We start from the raw sequence: 12695 nt of genomic DNA, 5'->3' as shown, positions 1-12695 counted from the left end.
AAAAAAAAATAAAAAAAAAAAAAAAAAAAAAGATATCTAAACTTTATATATCTCCAAGATATATTTTTAAATAAGAAAGAACAATGTGACATACTGTTTATAGTATCCTTCTATCTTTTTTTTTTTTTTTAAGATAGATAACAGATCCATGTATCAGCATAGAATAATTCTGGAAAGATATTTGGATAACTTTATGGCAATTGCCTTTGGAATATGGTCTAGAGAACTAAAGCCCAAAGGAATGCCACTTACTCTGTTTTTATTTTTAACAGTTGTTCATAGAGTAAAGAATAATATTAAAGTCTGAAATCTTTACATGGCTTTGAAATCCTTCTCTGGCCTCTTCTTCTACCACTCTTCCCCTATGTACTTTACTCTAGTTCCTCTCACCTCACCATGGTTCCTCCATGTGCGAACACAGCCCTGCTTGAGGGCCTTTGCCCTTGCTGATCCTAATACCTGGACCCTCTTCCTCCAGATATCCATGGGGCATACTTTCTTGTACTTCCTTCTGGTTTTTGCTTTGTCTTACAAGAGAGGTCTTCTCCAACTTCCCCATGCGAAATAGATAATAGGACAGTGTCTTAGTTTGGGCTCTTATAAGAAAAATAACATAGACTGGGTGGTTTAAACAATGGAAATTTATTTCTCACAGTTCTGGAGGCTGCAGCGTCTAAGGTCAAGGTGACAGCTGGTTCAGTTCGTGGCGTATGCTCTTTTCCTGGTCATGTCCTTGAATGACAGAGAACGCGATCACCTCTCTCATGTCTTTTCTTCTAAGGGCACCGATCTCATTCATGAGGGATCTACCCTCGTGACCTAATTACCTCCCAAGGGCCCACCCGCAGATACCATCACATCGGGGATCGGGGTCTCAACATGAATTACAGGGGGGCACAAACATTCAGTCCATAGGACAGAGTGACCTCTGTCATTTCTCTGGCCTCCTCTTTAGCCTGCTTTATTTTTTTTCATAGTACTTAGCACCGCCTGATTATTTATATTATATATATATGTGTGTGTGTATATATATATATATATATAATGTATATTCCTGAAAGTCAGGAATTTCATGTTTTGTTTAATATCTCCAGTACCTAGAACAGAGCCTGACACATAGTAAATGCTCAGTAAATACTTAGTAAATGGAAAATGACAGTAGAAGCATTTGAATATGGTTGCCTGTTTTAATTTTGAGAGATACATATCACATATATGTGATAAAACCAAAGCTTGAAGTTTCTTCTGGCAAGTTCTTACTCTTCAGTAAAACTTTTAAATGGTTAATTCTCTTTGGCAGAGCAAGAATATGATCCTGGACCAAGCCTTTAAATATATAACGGAACTGAAAAGGCAAAATGATGAACTCCTGCTTAATGGAGGAAACAATGAACAAGGTAAAGATTTTGAGATTCTTACTTTTTGTTGTTTTCTCAGCGTTCAGGTCTTTGTGTCGCAGGGCAACTTAGGATACAGAAGGGTTTTTTGACCAGAAACATTAAGATTGTGCATTCAGTGGGTCTGAGAGAGTAGTGTTGCAAAATAAATTCATCTTAGTTTACCTTCCTCCGTGAGCAACTCGCACCTTTCAGGCATACAGAATTTTGATTTTGGACTCTTCTGTGTACTTCATGTTTGCTTAACTCATGTTAAGGTGTAGGGGAAAGTCCTGTGCAGTGTAACTTCAAAGTAAAACAAAGATATGCCTGGGCCAAGACATGTGAATCAACTCAAAAGGTAAAATATTCCATTCATAATTGTTTATATTGCGTGTAATGTGTGTATCAGACGGCCTGATCATTTAATGAAATTTGATTTTTATTATTCATTATTTTTTTAGATAGTTACATATTAAGTTTTTTATAACAGCTGAAAAGGAAAATATCCCAGGCAAGTGTAAAGCTCCGAGTGGTAGGCAGTTTGAATTGTCCTTATTTATGTCTCTGACAAGGGCAGAGGAAGAATTTCCTGTGACAACTCAGTAGGTCACCTTAAAAGGAGAGGAACAAAGGTAGCATTTGCTGAGGTGGGGGCAGTGTTGGGCTGCGTTTATTGTATATCTGGAAGGTCAGCATTCTGAATTCTCTTTGCTTACTTTTAGTTAGATGACAGCTTACCCCCTCACCCAAGTCAGCCATCTTTTACAGTCCAGGCCTTGTTTTATGATGCGGTAGGTGGTTATTTTCCTAATACATGTTTGGGAGCTGCTCTGAGGAACCCCACAGAAGGGATGTTAAGCCTAGAATGATGTGTAGACTTCTCTAAGGAGAGCTCCTTTGATTTCCTAGAGCCTGAGGCAGTCAAGTTACCTTGACCCTTAGGGAAAAGAGAACCTGTTAGAAAAATACAAGTTGCATGGGGCTCAGGAAAAGCTGAGCAGGTGGGCCAGGGCTTGAGGCAGCTTGATCTCAAGTCGGACTACCTTGTCGTCTCCGTCACCATCCTTTCTTTGGTTCTTTTTGCTGCATCTGCTCTCTTCTCTTATCTTCCCCCAGCAGCTTCCCCACATGCTCAACGGTCCACATGACAGACTGGGCCACGGTCCAAGTGGTGGCCTTGGGGTCAGGCCCACCTGGATTGAGTCTCCTCTTCACTTACTCACTCAGTACCTGTGGCTATTTACCTCAACTCTCCCAGTCTTAGTTTCCTTATCTTAAAATGAAGATAATCCTTGCATGTATGTGATTGACTTTAGAAAAATTTATGTGATTACTCCGAGCCTGTTTCTCACATCTCAGAATATTGATGACAATAGGTAGTTCCCATCTCATGGTCGTTAAGAGGATTAAAGGAAATAATGCAGGTACAGTACTTAGAGTAAAGCTGACATACAGTAAATGTTACCCGTTACTGTGGTCGTTGGTATTATTATTATTAAATGAGATGATGAATGAAAAGCACCAGGCATGGCAGTAAGTCTGTAGTGAGAACAGAATTATTGTTTGGTCTGTAATAATTGTCCATGAGTTTCTGATGTCCATGGCACATTGGCATCTTTCTTCTGTGTCTCTTAGTTTAAATGTCTGAGAAGAATAATCTGCTAGTCCCAGCTCATCCTCGTCATAACAGAACTTTTTATGTCAGGCCCCCTCATAGGGCATTGGCTTTGAAGATTGGCTGCCCTCAGTGGAGGGAAAGGGGAGAGTATCTACCACTTTGGCAAGACAAGGGGGATGTGTGGGGTCACAGAGCATAAATACCAGCAGCCAAGGCTGCCCGTCGTAGGGTCCGTGGGTGAAGTTCTCCCCCTTCAGAAAGGTAGGGTGTGACAGTAGTCCATATACCTTGGCCCTACCGAGGAAAATTCAAGTTCCATTATTGATGCTTTCTTCGGCGCTCTACTACTTTACTTTTTACACGTTCCACTTGGACTCTGTTGTTTCAAAGAGTAAAATAGAAGTGAGTTTAAAGCCATTTATAAAAGAGACTATCCATTACTACCACAAGTCATGTTTGCTGTTACAGCATTTAAATGCTATTATATTGATATTCAGTGCTATTTTCCTAGCACGTTACCATGATATCAGTATGTTTTCCCTTCTTTTACCTTTGTAATTGTCCTATTGGGAATTTTTGAATTGGGAATTTTGAGATTTCTACATTGTGAGTAATTTCTGACCTTTGGGTTGTTGACCCTTAACGATACATTCTTTAAAAAGGATACAACAGAGGCTTGATATATCAACGTAAAAAGGAGAAAGAATTTGCTTTAGAAAAGAACTGAAGATTTTCAGTTGAGGTATTTAGAAATACTAGAATTAGAATTCAGTAATTAGCACACAGCTTTTTCTTAAGTTACAATAAATGCTGACATTAATAGGTAATTGTTTCATTTTTATTTTTAATATTGTAGCTGAAGAAATTAAAAAGCTACGTAAACAACTGGAAGAAATTCAAAAAGAAAATGGCCGATATATTGAATTACTGAAAGCAAATGACATATGCCTATATGATGACCCCACCATCCACTGGAAAGGAAATCTGAAAAGCTCAAAGGTCTCTGTTGTTATTCCCAGCGATCAGGTTCAAAAAAATATCATTGTTTATTCCAATGGGAGTCAGCCTGGTGGAAATAGCCAGGGAACAGCTGTTCAGGGGATCACCTTTAACGTTGGTCATAATTTACAAAAGCAAACTGCCAATGTGGTGCCAGTACAGAGGACTTGCAATCTTGTGACTCCTGTGTCTATTTCTGGAGTTTACCCTTCTGAAAACAAGCCATGGCATCAGACCACAGTTTCTGCATTGGCTGCGAACCAGCCTGTTCCTCTTTGTCTTCCTGCTACCATTTCTGCTCAAAATATTCTCGAGCTTTCCACCTCCGAAAGCGAATCGAGTGTGCCTGGTGCCACCAGTGGCTCACTGATCGCTGTTCCCATTGGGCCTGAACCCCACCAACATCGTTCCTTGCACACATGTCTAAATGAACAAAATTCTCCTGAAAATAAGAGTGGGCATGAGAGCCCCAAATTAGTGAAGAAAACAGGCCCTTGTGCCACAAGCATCCCCACCACCTCCTCAGCGACGGCTGCCAAAGCGCACCATGGAAGCAAGTCCTGCCTGAGCATACAGGATTTCAGAAGTGATTTCCAGACCACCTTCGTCGTTTCAGTTACCACCACGGTCTGCTCCCAGCCTCCCAGATCTGCAGGTGATTCTTGTCCAGTGAGCATTAGCAAGGGTGCAGACTTGGCAGGGGTTACTGCGGTGGTGGCTCCTTCTGCCCCCGGAGGAGGGAAGACCACCACTCCTGTAAGCACTCTCTCTGCAACCCCTTTGGAAAATAGTTGGACTCTTTCTTGTTCTTTGCCTTCTTCAAGTGTTAGCGCTTCAGATTTAAAAAGCATGAATAGCCTTACCCGAATTTCCTCCACTGGAAACACACAGACAACGTGGACTACTTTGCACCTGGCGGGAAACACTGTTCAGCCCTTAAGCCAGACACCTTCTTCTGCTGTGACTCCGGTAGTAAATGAGTCTGGTACCAGCCCTCCCACAACCAACCACAGTAGACACGTCACTACAGGCGTCAACTTGAATAATTCCTTTCCAGCAGATGGGCAGGCAGTTGAGCAAGTAGTTGTAACCTTGCCTTCTTGCCCATCTTTACCTATGCAGCCACTGATTGCCCACCCACAAGTTAAATCTCAGCCTCCAAAAAACATCCTTCCTTTGAATTCAGCAATGCAGGTTATTCAGATGGCTCAGCCCGTTGGGTCGGCTGTTAATGCAGCTCCAGCGAATCAAAACGTCATCATTCTTCAGCCCCCCAGCACTACCCCTTGCCCAACGGTGATGAGAGCAGAGGTTCCCAACCAAACAGTAGGTCAGCAGATAGTGATCATACAGGCAGCTAATCAGAACCCCTTGCCGCTCCTCTCGGCTCCACCTTCTGGTTCTGTTCGACTCCCTGTCAATGGAGCCAATGCTCTAATAGGGTCTAATAATTCAGTGCAAAATGTTTCGACCCCACAGACTTTTGGAGGAAAGCATCTTGTCCATATATTACCAAGACCTTCATCTTTATCAACATCTAGTTCAACACAAACTTTTTCTGTTACCATGTCAAACCAACAACAGCCTCAAACCATTTCTTTAAATGGACAGCTCTTTGCTTTGCAGCCTGTGATGTCCTCATCAGGAACTACAAATCAAACCCCTATGCAAATTATACAACCCACCACCAGCGAAGATCCAAATACCAATGTTGCCCTGAATACATTTGGAGCTTTGGCCAGCCTCAATCAAAGCATATCACAGATGGCTGGGCAGAGCTGTGTACAGTTGTCTATTAGCCAGCCTGCCAATCCTCCAACTGCTGCAAATAGTCAGACCGCCCCAGTTAACTGTGTTTCATTAACAACAACTGTAGCATCTGCCATGACAACTGATAATTCAGCCACACTACCCAGTACTTACAATCTAGTAACTACTCCCTCAATGAACACTGTAGCTTGTTTACCTAATGTGAAGTCAAAAAGATTGAATAAGAAGCCAGGTACCAAGAAACACTTAGCAGCTAACAAGTCAGCATGCCCCCTGAATCCAGTCAGAGAAGCGGGCAAGTTAGACTGCCCCAGCACTGAAGTGACATCATGTAATAACGATGGACTGTTGGAGAGCCTCCCTGTTGTGTTACCATCTGTCACCATGTCCCAGGCAAATAGCGTAAGTGTTTCTGGTTCACATTCTTTGGATGTTCTGAATTCTGAATCAGTGATACCTGAATCTGTACCCAAATCTAAGTCTGCAGAAGAGACTAGCTCACCCTCCCAAGAACCTGTAACAAGTGAACATTTTGTCATGGCCCCAGCAAAATCCAAAGATTCTATCCCCATTTTGCAACGAGAGACATCTCAGGATAAGCCACCAACTAGTTTGGCATTGTCAGATGCTGCCAAATCCTGCACTTCGGCCAATGTGTTGATTCCATCTCCAACTGATCCCCACATTTTGGTTTCTCAGGTTTCTGGTCTGTCATCTACCACTAGCACTGCAAGTACCGACTGTGTTTCCGAGGTAGAGATCATTGCTGAACCTTGCCGGGCGGAGCAAGATGCATCCGACACGATGCAAACGACTGGTCTCTTAAAGGGGCAGGGTTTGACTGCACTGCTGTCTGGTCTGGCTAAAGAGAAAGACCCTCAGAAACTGTCTCTTTCAGTCCAGGTGGACCATCCTGACTTTTCTTCGGAAAATTCTAAAATTGTTGATTCAGGTGTTGATTTACATCCCAAACAGGAGGTCTTACTGATGAACAGTGATGATAGAGACCCGGGGCCACCTCACTCCTGCGTCCCTGATCAGGAGGTTATCAGTGGTTCCTTGCTTGTCAGCAGGCAGGCTGACTCTCCCATGTCAACCAGCTCTGGCAGTAGTCGGAGTTTCTCAGTTGCATCCATGCTTCCTGAAACGACTAGAGAGGATGTCACCAGCAGTACAACGACTAATACGTGTGACAGCTGTACCTTTGTGGAGCAAACTGACATAGTTGCTCTTGCGGCAAGAGCTATTTTTGACCAGGACAACCTCGAGAAGGGAAGAGCTGGAAGCCAGGCTGATATGAGGGAAGTTACTTCGAAGCCTTCCGAAGCGTCACCTTTAGAGGGGGATCAGCCTTTCAAAACACAGATCTCTAAAGAGGGTGGAGCAGGACAGGCAGAAGTAACACCAAATGAATTTAATTCTCAGGATTCGATTGAAGCCACGGTGGATCGGCCCCTTGGGAAACCAAGTTGTTCTATAGGAATTAAAACATCAAATGCCTCTTTACAGGTTTCGACTTCTCAGCCGCCGAGCATCACCAGTTTGAGTGTAAATAATCTTATCCACCAGAGCAGCATCAGCCATCCTCTGGTCAGCTGTGCTGGTTTGTCCCAAACTTCAGAGCAAACAACTGTTCCTGCGACAGTTAATCTGACGGTTGCATCTAGCTCCTATGCCACTCAGCCTCCTGGACCGGCTCTGATGACTGAATATCCCCAGGAACAGCTGAATACCATTCCTGGCACCATACCAAATCCACAGATTCAAGAGCCACTCTTAAAGCCAAGTCAGGAAAGCCGCAAAGACTCTGCTAAGCGTGCTGTCCAAGATGACCTTTTATTGTCTTCAGCTAAACGTCAAAAGCATTGTCAGCCAGCCCCACTGAGGCTTGAGGCTATGTCCCTGATGAGCCGAACTCCAGACAGCATTTCTGATCAGGCTCAGATGATCGTCAGTCAGCTCCCTCCCAACTCTGCGAACTCTGTTGTGCCTCTTAGCAACCCAGCACATGGAGATGGCCTTACCCGATTATTTCCACCTAGTAACAATTTTGTGGCCCCGGCACTGAGGCAAGTGGAAGTCCAGTGCAGTTCTCAGAATTCAGTCGCTGAGCAACAGCAAACCCAGGCCAGTCAACATCTCCAGGCCCTGCAACAGCATGTTCCAGCCCAGGGGGTATCCCACCTGCACAGTAACCACCTCTACGTAAAGCAGCAGCAGCAGCAGCAAGCAGGGCAGTTACGAGAGAGGCATCATTTATATCAGCTGCAGCATCATGTACCTCACGCAGAGAGCTCTGTCCACTCTCAGCCCCATAATGTCCACCAACAGAGGACTCTACAACAGGAAGTTCAGATGCAGAAAAAGAGGAATCTTGTTCAGGGCACTCAGACCTCTCAGCTTTCCTTACAACCAAAGCACCATGGAACTGACCAGTCCCGACCCAAGAGCGGTCAGCCACATCCCCACCATCAGCAGATGCAGCAGCAGATGCAGCAACATTTTGGAAGTTCCCAACCGGAGAAGAGTTGTGAAAACCCTTCAACTAGCCGGAACCACCATAACCATCCCCAGAACCATCTCAATCAAGATATTATGCACCAGCAGCCGGATGTGGGAAGCAGGCAGCAAGGTTCAGGGGTTTCTTCAGAACACGTATCTGGGCATAATCCAATGCAGAGGCTTTTGACATCAAGAGGCATAGAGCAGCAAATGGTGTCCCAACCAAGTATTGTGACTAGACCTTCAGACATGACCTGCACTCCACACAGGCCGGAGAGAAATAGAGTTTCAAGTTATTCTGCTGAGGCACTTATTGGAAAGACATCTTCTAATTCAGAGCAGAGAATGGGTATATCAATTCAGGGCTCCAGAGTTTCAGATCAGCTTGAAATGAGAAGCTATCTTGATGTTCCCAGGAATAAGAGTTTGGCCATTCACAATATGCAGGGTCGTGTGGACCATACTGTCACCTCGGATATCCGCCTTTCTGACTGTCAGACATTTAAACCAAGTGGAGCCAGTCAACAGCCCCCGAGTAATTTTGAAGTACAATCTTCAAGAAATAATGAAATAGGTAACCCTGTATCATCACTGAGGAGTATGCAGACCCAGGCTTTTCGAATTAGTCAAAACCCTGGTCCACCACCAATCGACCGCCAAAAGAGATTACCTTATCCTCCAGTTCAGAGTATCCCAACGGGAAATGCCATCCCACCAAGGGACAGTGAAAATACATGCCACCAGAGCTTCATGCAGAGCTTACTTGCCCCTCACCTTGGTGATCAGGTCCTTGGAAGCCAGAGATCACTCTCAGAACATCAGAGGAACACACAGTGTGGTCCATCCTCTGCAATTGAATATAATTGCCCCCCAACTCATGAAAGTGTCCATATTAGAAGAGAGAGTGAGAGTCAGAACAGGGAGAGCTGTGACATGTCCCTAGGTGCAATTAACAGCAGGAACAGCACCTTGAATATTCCTTTCTCAAGTTCTTCTTCCTCGGGAGATATTCAAGGTCGAAACACAAGTCCCAATGTGTCTGTACAGAAGTCCAATCCCATGAGGATAACTGACAGTCATGGGACCAAGGGCCACATGAACCCTCCAGTCACAACCAACATGCACGGGGTTGCAAGGCCAGCTCTGCCCCATCCGTCCGTGTCTCACGGAAATGCTGAGCAAGGGCCTCCTGTACGTCCAACTAATTCTTCAGTTCCCCAGCGATCAAGGCATCCCTTGCAAGACAGCAGTGGTTCCAAAATTCGGCAGCCTGAAAGGAATCGTTCTGGCAACCAAAGACACAGTAATGTCTTTGATCCAAGTCTTCCCCATCTTCCTCTGTCTACTAGTGGCAGTATGATTCTTGGCCGCCAGCAGCCCACTACAGAGAAGAGAGGAAGTATTGTTCGTTTTATGCCTGATAGCCCACAAGTACCTAATGATAATTCAGCACCTGACCAGCATACACTATCACAAAATTTCAGTTTTCCTTTTATTCCTGAGGGTGGCATGAATCCACCAATAAATGCAAATACTTCTTTCATTCCACAGGTTACTCAGCCTAGTGCCACTCGAACTCCAGCTCTCATCCCTGTAGACCCCCAAAATACTCTACCCTCCTTCTATCCCCCATACTCTCCTGCTCATCCTACACTGTCCAATGATATTTCCATCCCCTACTTTTCCAATCAGATGTTCTCAAATCCTAGCACCGAGAAAGTAAACAGTGGAAGCCTAAATAACCGATTTGGATCAATACTGTCTCCTCCCAGACCTGTTGGTTTTGCTCAACCAAGTTTTCCTCTGCTCCCTGAAATGCCGCCAATGCACATGACCAACTCTCACTTGTCCAACTTTAACATGACATCTTTGTTTCCAGAAATAGCTACAGCTCTTCCCGATGGCTCGGCGATGTCACCTTTGCTTACGATAGCAAACTCCTCTGCCTCCGACTCTTCCAAACAGTCCTCAAACAGACCTGCCCACAACATAAGCCATATTTTAGGTCATGACTGCAGTTCAGCTGTCTAAATACTGATAGACTAAGTGTACATGTGTCGGCTGAGACTACAAATGTGTTTGTGTGTGCATGCACACGTAATGCACATGGAGAGGGAGACCGTGTGTGTGTGTGTATGTGTGTGTCTCTGTGTTTGCATAATCAATTTCCAGTTACCTTCTGAATGTAGGGAAGTCACGTCAGAGATGATGCAAATCATGGGTTGTCAAAAACAAATTATCTTTCATTTTTAACCGCACGGTATGCTTTTTAAATTTTACGAGTGGAGTTACATTTTCAAGTTTGATTTGTAATCTTATATTCCCTAAATGCTAATCAGTTGGAAGTTGGGGAAGATCCTTTTGGCATGTAGTAGTAGTAGGAAAGAACCTAGATTTTAAACTTGATTGTTGATCATTTGTAAAATAGATACTTGAGATAGTTGAATTGCTCTCCAAAAATCCAGACACTTTGATACAATGCAATGGCTCATCACCAAATGCTTGGCTGATGTCAGCATCTAGAACCGTTTCTTACCCGTGGCAGGTGTTGAATTAATATGGAATGAATGTCCGTGGTTAAAGTCAAGCAGTTAGCAAGTAAATGAGTTGTTTAATCAGCCTTCATTCCCTACGCTTGGTTTAGGTAGAGGCTTCTTTCTTAATTATAACGATTCATCAGTTATCTGAATTTAATGTCTTGTTCCTCACATTAGACAGCCATTTTATCTTTTAATGTGCCAAGATCCTAGAACGCACAGGTCTTCCTTACTTAGCCTTAAAAATAGCAATCTAAAAAGCAGAGTACGTAGACATTCTCCATTTTGCGCTCGCATTTTGCATCAGGTCATAAGGATAAAAGCAGTTGTATTACAGAGTTTGGCTTTTGTTCAGTTAAAGATTGTTGTTTCATCAACTGAATTTTGTTTTAGTATTCTCTCTTCATTCTGTTCACTTGATCTTGAAATAATTTCTTTTATATTTGTTTAATCATGAGGGACTGCTCAGTAAATAGTGTGTTTGGAATCTACACAATTATTTGAGCCTTACTTTTTAAATATTTCTGAGCAGAGTCTTAGGCTCTGTAAGTATTTTTACTTACTGATAATTTATATTTAAAATACGGCATTGTATGTTACATTATTACCCTTCATAGTAGAATTATAATGAGAAGATGAATTTGTTCATTATTTTTCCTGATGATAGATGTGAAATGGTGCTTCAGAAAATTGTCTTTGTATATGTCCGTGTGTGTATGTGTGTGTGTGTGTGTGTGTGTGTGTGTGTACACAGACATAGATTTTAAAGTATAAACTGGTCCTTTAAAAATTGGCCTGCCATCTGGAAATGGAAATTGTGACCTGAGACCCGCTGAGGTACTGGAAAACTTGATGTCAGGGTTTTTAAAAGCCCCACAGAAGTTAATTATGTACACACACACACTAATATATTGAATTTTGAAAACTCAAAACCTATGAAAACAACCGTATATACTCATATTCTCAAACCTATTATTTTTTGTTGTTGTGATATTCTGCCAAATAGGGGATGGAGTGGGAGAGATACATATAAACGGTTCCGTCTGCTCTGTTAATAAAGTGAACCCAAGGACCAGCATTTTATTTTATTTTTTTCCTCCTTAAAAATGCCTCCTCAGGCTGTGTCAGAGCAGTGAACTCTGGCGAATACCTCTTGTGAAGACTCAGTAAAAGGGTCGCGTGTGCCTCTGAACTGTATTTACCAAACCTTCTTCCCTCTTCCTGCTGCCCACTGAGGCAGCCTCCTGGGGGAAAAAAAAAAAAAAAAGAAAGAAAAAAAAGAATTGTAAACAAGGAAATCTTCTGTATTTTCTCCTTCAAAATGGTCATGGCGAGGAATAGGAGTTAAATAAGACAACAGATAAACACAATAGTTACAACTTTGAATTGGGAAAAAAGTGAGATTCATGGCTTGTTTTTTAATTAGCTTAACTGAGTTTTAAGTTATAACATTCAGGTTTTTCTCTGTACTTGAAAGGTCCAGCCTGCCGATTTCAAGAAGGATGGTGTTCAGTATGATTAGCTCTTCCTCCTCCGTCCCTCCCTCTCCCTGTCGCTCTCTGTCCTTCACATACACATACAAACACAGGCACGCACAGAGCGGCGGCCACTGAGTTCTGAAGAACTGGGCACTGTTCGATATGATTAGAACTACGGTAATAGGCTAAGGAGAAGATCAATTTGAACATTGCAATAGAAAGACCTCAAAGCCTGGTACTTTCAGCTATTTCTCTGTTGCATTGATTTTCTTTTTCTGCTCAGCCCTATTCAGAGATAGCCTTTACATTTTTCAGAGCTTTCATTCCAAGCACATAATGCTTTGATCCCAATGAGCCTCTACCCTTAAGGAAAGCTTATTTGACCATCTGAAGAAAGTTGTGACCATCTGCA

General features: G+C 43.1%; 1 protein-coding gene across 1 annotated transcript in view; it reads left to right on the top strand.

Moving 5' to 3' along the window:
• USF3 (upstream transcription factor family member 3) overlaps positions 1-12055 on the top strand; it is a 19698-nt gene extending 7643 nt beyond the window's left edge. The window contains exons 5-6 of the mRNA XM_002923491.4: positions 1301-1397; positions 3854-12055. Of these exons, the coding sequence (XP_002923537.1) occupies positions 1301-1397; positions 3854-10299 (6543 nt within the window). The 3' untranslated portion in view covers positions 10300-12055. The remainder of the gene's footprint in view (positions 1-1300; positions 1398-3853) is intronic.
• The last annotated feature ends 640 nt before the right edge of the window (positions 12056-12695 follow it).

Source organism: Ailuropoda melanoleuca, chromosome 1 (genome assembly GCF_002007445.2).
Source record: "Ailuropoda melanoleuca isolate Jingjing chromosome 1, ASM200744v2, whole genome shotgun sequence".
Lineage (NCBI taxonomy): Eukaryota > Metazoa > Chordata > Mammalia > Carnivora > Ursidae > Ailuropoda > Ailuropoda melanoleuca.
Note: the sequence above shows the minus strand (reverse complement) of the source record. Positions and strands in the feature narration are given on the sequence as shown.